Source organism: Penaeus chinensis, chromosome 22 (genome assembly GCF_019202785.1).
Source record: "Penaeus chinensis breed Huanghai No. 1 chromosome 22, ASM1920278v2, whole genome shotgun sequence".
Classification (NCBI taxonomy): domain Eukaryota; kingdom Metazoa; phylum Arthropoda; class Malacostraca; order Decapoda; family Penaeidae; genus Penaeus; species Penaeus chinensis.
Window position 1 is genome coordinate 18863185 of NC_061840.1, and position 4814 is coordinate 18867998.

At 36.8% G+C, this 4814-nt stretch overlaps 1 protein-coding gene across 1 annotated transcript; it reads left to right on the forward strand.

The window, feature by feature from the left end:
* The first annotated feature begins 2994 nt into the window (after positions 1–2994).
* LOC125036982 lies at positions 2995–4814 on the forward strand. The gene is made up of 5 exons (XM_047629943.1): positions 2995–3081; positions 3432–3497; positions 3625–3708; positions 4024–4219; positions 4672–4814. Exons 1-4 carry the CDS (start codon positions 2995–2997, stop codon positions 4213–4215), a joined length of 429 nt encoding a protein of 142 aa, XP_047485899.1. The 3' UTR covers positions 4216–4219; positions 4672–4814.

The following is a 4814-nucleotide window of genomic DNA, read 5'->3' on the forward strand; positions in this document are numbered from 1 at the left end:
TAACCAGAGAGGCTGTTTATACCTGTGCAAATAGTCGATGGAAGTGCGATCAGCCTGTATTGCAGGATTAATGTGCAACCTTCCCACAAGCTGATTGGGGGAGGAAGTTTTGCATGTGGTGTTGATCTCTGAAAAGTTGCTTGCTGCACGCCCCTGCGATGCATCTGTCTATATGTCTTTCTCTATATGTGTGTGTACGGATATATACAAACAGATTCATATAGATGGATGTTTGTGCATCTTTATTTATATCCATAAGAAGATTGCCAGATGGGAGGAAACTGTAGTGACCCCAAGAACCAGGGGCCGGATTTACTCAGCTCTCTCGTAAACGCTGCCTCTCGTAACACTTACGGAGAGTGTAGGGTTCTCGTAACCGTTACGACTGCATTTATTATTGCTAGGTATCTTGGGACTTTATTTCCTAAAGGAACGGCTCGAACGACCAATCATTGTTAGTTCGAAAAAAATCGACCAATCACAGAGCGTTACCCGCTGAACTGAGGCAGCAATATTGAGGCTTACCAATAAGTTTCTTTATAATTTTTTTTTTTTTTTTAATCACAAAAAATGTGATTAAACAGCCTTTCCAAAATGATGTTCAATTCAATAAGGCAAATAAAGGAAAGTCAGGATTTTCTTTCTCGTGAGAGTCAGGTGCAATTGATCATTTCCACCAGTAAATGCCTTCATTAATCTTCACCACCTTTATCAATAAACTCTTAAATTCTGATATCAATATATATCTATAGCTATACTTATCTATTATATATAATAAAACCTTAACATATAAGTATATATTAATTAATACATATATATATAAATACTCACATATACACATATATATTATACACATACATATCTGTGTCTCAATCTCTTTCTCTCTTTTACTAAGTACCTTTATCTTATTTAGAGTAAAACAAACAAAAAAATCTAAACATCATTTAAAAGCATTTCATAATTTCATAAAGAGATTATGATACACTACAGCAAATCTTTAAAAAAAAAAATCTCATTATTCATCAGTAAGTTAGTGCTTTGCTTCCATAATATTACATCAGGGTATTATGAGCTTATATACTGATAACCTCTGTTATTGAATATTCATTATAGTTTGTTGTTCTAGAGAAAAGTAGTCATATTGATGGAAGTTATACATTTTCATTCAAAATTCGTTCCTGATGATGCTGAGAAAGAGAGGGGGGGAGGGCGGGGGAGATAGAGAGAATGACAGAGGGAAAATAAACAAAAGAAATAAGAGAAAGACAGGCGCACGGAGAACTAGACAAAGTGTCGGTGAGAGAGTAGGGGATAGATGGGGAAATAGGAAAACATTTAAAAGATAATGATTATTGTAATAACTAACAGTCAATTCTAGGATACCATGTCCTTCATGTATCATCTAGTTGAACTTTGAAGGTTTTCTCTCTCTCGTTCTCTCTCGTTCGCTCTCCCTCTGTCTCTTTCGCTCTACATACCGTACATATATGTGTTTATTTGTGTGTATGTGTATATGTATGTACTATACAATAGCACTTTTTAGATTGGGTTTATTTGATTATGACGTATTTGTATGAAAAAACGTTCGATTATCCGGCTACCAACACCTGATTTCAAAGCCAGTGCTCTACCTCTAAGCTATGCCACTTCTATACATTGATAGATCCATATTTACAGATATACATTTCTTATATGTATACATGTATACAATCAATATATTGTACATGTGGTTACACACATGTACAGTATTATATGTAAATTTTTAGCGTAATAGTCGGGTTTTGTAATGCATAGTAGATCACTTTTGGTATCTATGCACACACCAACACAAAAAGTGACAGGGCGGTATAGAAAAGAGAGCAAGAAAGATATAACACTGAGGCACCCACAGGGAAACTGCCTCGGGCCTTAAGAAGTTGCCTTGTGACGTAATTACCCCCTTTCCCCTCCCTTTGCTGTCATCTTGTGTCTAGCTGTGCTAGACACATAGTAACTGAACACTATAAACACTAAACACTGTACATAGTAACTAAACACTATATATTTGTTGGGGAATTTAATAGTCCCTATATGAATTCGTATGTACTCAACATATCCGAAGAAAAATAGTTGACATAATATTACCAGTGTCAAGATCTTACAATAATACAGATATGCTTTATCAATGAATCGAAACATCACCAGTCGGAGAAAAGTTCTATTCCACCCTCATTACCCTTAGTAACAGCAAAACCTTTTATGCAGGAAATGCCATCCTCGCCACAGCTGCTGAGTCATGTGGCCAGGTCACCTCACCGAGACTGTATCCCGTGCACTTGTAAAACGACCATCACACAAATTACCATAATCGAACATGAAGTAGGGCTAACAGCCGCAAGGTTCGGCGGCAGCCCCTAGTGCCCCAGAAGCCTTCAGGTTTCTATTGTCTCTCCCTCTCTTATATATATTCACATCTATATAATTATGTGAGCTTCATTTATTTACAAATATTTTCGTCCTTGTCTCGTTTTATCTCTTTCTTTCGCACACGTTTCTTCTAAATCTTTCCCATTTCACCTTTTTGTTATTGAAAACAGAGAAAGAAAAGGCGGAGAGACAGAGAATGACATGTATAAAAAAGAAAAAGAGAGGAAATAAGAGAAAACAGGCACAGATAACTAGAAAAAGAGTGAGAGAGTAGGCGATGGATGGGGAAAATAGGAAAACATTTTGAAAATATTGATAAAAACTGACAGTCAGTTCCAGAATACAATGTCCTTCATGTATCATTCAATTGAACTTTGAAGGTTCTTTATCTCTCGCTTCCTCTCTGTTGCTTTCGCTTTCTCCCTCTCTCCAACTCTTTTGCTCAATATACGGTGCATATATATATACAAGTGTGTGTGTATGTGTATATGTACACTATATTAAACCATACACTTTTCAGATTGGGTATAAGTGTGGAATAAAGGTTCGGATATCCTGCTACCGACACATTTTTCTACTAATTGTAAAATGGATCCCTGCCAAGAACCCAGGACCTTCTGGTTTCAAAGCCGTTGCTCTGCCTCTAAGCTATGCTACTTCTATACATTGATAGATGTAAATTTACAGATATATATATCTTATATGCGTATACAATCTATATACCATACAAATGTATTAACACATGTACAGTAATACGGGCTTTCTAATGTATAATAGATCACATTTGATATCTATGCACACACCAAGAGGGAGATAGACACAATTAGAGTGACAGAACGAGAGAAAAAAAAGGAAGAGAGCAAGAAAAATATAACGCAGAGGCATCGACAGGGAAACTGTCTCATGCCTTATTTCAGGAAATCTCGCGTTGCCCTTTCTTATGAAGTTTCCCTGTGACGTAATTACCCCCTTTCCCCCTCCCGAACCCGTGTATAAAAGCCTGGAACCCAAATCTGGACTTACAGTCGAAGCTGCACCCGACCTTTGCATCAGCTCAAAGTCTACTGAACACTCACATCCTATATTTTCAAGTAATAGCTTATAATATTAGTATTGTGTGCTTCTTGACAAGCACTTTCATATAACGGATAAATTTATTAATCTACTTAAATATGTCGGATTTATGATTTTTAAACTAAATCTCCTCTCCTCTTCCAGGCCATTTCCGTCTACAAAATGAAGTTCTTGGCCACTGCTGTCGTCTTGTGCCTCGCTGTGCTGTACACTCAGGCTTTACCAGCCGTAAGTATTTTCCCCTCTTTCTTCTCCAACTTTCTAACTGTTTGTTTGTAGATGGCTGTATATGTTTAACAATGCAATTCTGTACATACTAACCAAACACTATATATTTGTTCCGGAATCTTATAGTCCCTATATAAACTCGTGCAAACTCAAAATCTCTGAAGAGGAATAGCTGACATAATATAACTAGTGACAAAACCTTGTAATAATACAAATATGCATTCTCACTTAACTGAAACATCAACAGCCGGAAAAAAGCAAGTGCTCCATTCCATCCTCATTTACCCTTTTGAAACAGCAAAACCTTTTATGCAGGAAATGCCATCTTCACCACTGCTGCTGAGTCGGGTGGCCAGGTCACCTCAGTTCCCTCCCCGAGACTGTGTTCCGTGCACTTGTAAAACGACCATCACAGAAATTGTCATAATCGAACATGAAGTAAGGCCAGCAGCTACAAGGTTCGGCGGCAGCCCCCCGTGCTGCCCATGCCCTCCACCTCCCTTCTAATGCCGTAGGTTTTTGAGGCTTCTATTATCTCTCCCTCTTATATACATGCATATATATATAATTATGTGAGCTTCATATATTTACACAGATTTGTGTTCGTCTTTGTCTCTTCCTCTGTTTATCACGTTTCTTCTAAATACTTCTTTCTCACTTCACCTTTTCATTATTGAATATGAATATTCTTATTTTATTAACTTCATGTGTATTTGCAAGAAAGAAATTGCGGACAAAATGAGAAAGGAAAAAACTGAGTTTTCAGTCAGACTCTAAGCCGCATCAAGTGATCGAATCGGCTTCATCACCTGATGAGGAGTCAAGTAGGATTCGAAAAGTCACGATCCATTTTCATTTCTCATTGTTTAATTAAACTTTTTGAACTCATTTCTCCGTTTTTGTTTTTTTTTTTTGTTTTTTTTTTTTCCTTAAAATTCCTAATACTGTTGTTCCTTTTCACAGGCTGCTTCTCATGGACCGATGACGTCAATCTTCTCAATATGCTCTAGACGGAAAATCACAAAAATCCAGAAAAAAACACTAAACTAAATGGTATATTATTATTGAATGTATTCATATGCAAATAAAATTGGCATAACTAACTA

Coding starts and splice junctions, on each gene's coding strand:
- LOC125036982 (XM_047629943.1), top strand. CDS start 2,995: ATGGATCCCTGCCAAGAACCCAGGACCTTCTGGTTTCAAAGCCGTTGC. Junction 3,082..3,431: donor ACTTCTATACATTGATAGAT/GTAAATTTACAG, acceptor CTGGACTTACAG/TCGAAGCTGCACCCGACCTT. Junction 3,709..4,023: donor ACACTCAGGCTTTACCAGCC/GTAAGTATTTTC, acceptor CCTTTTATGCAG/GAAATGCCATCTTCACCACT.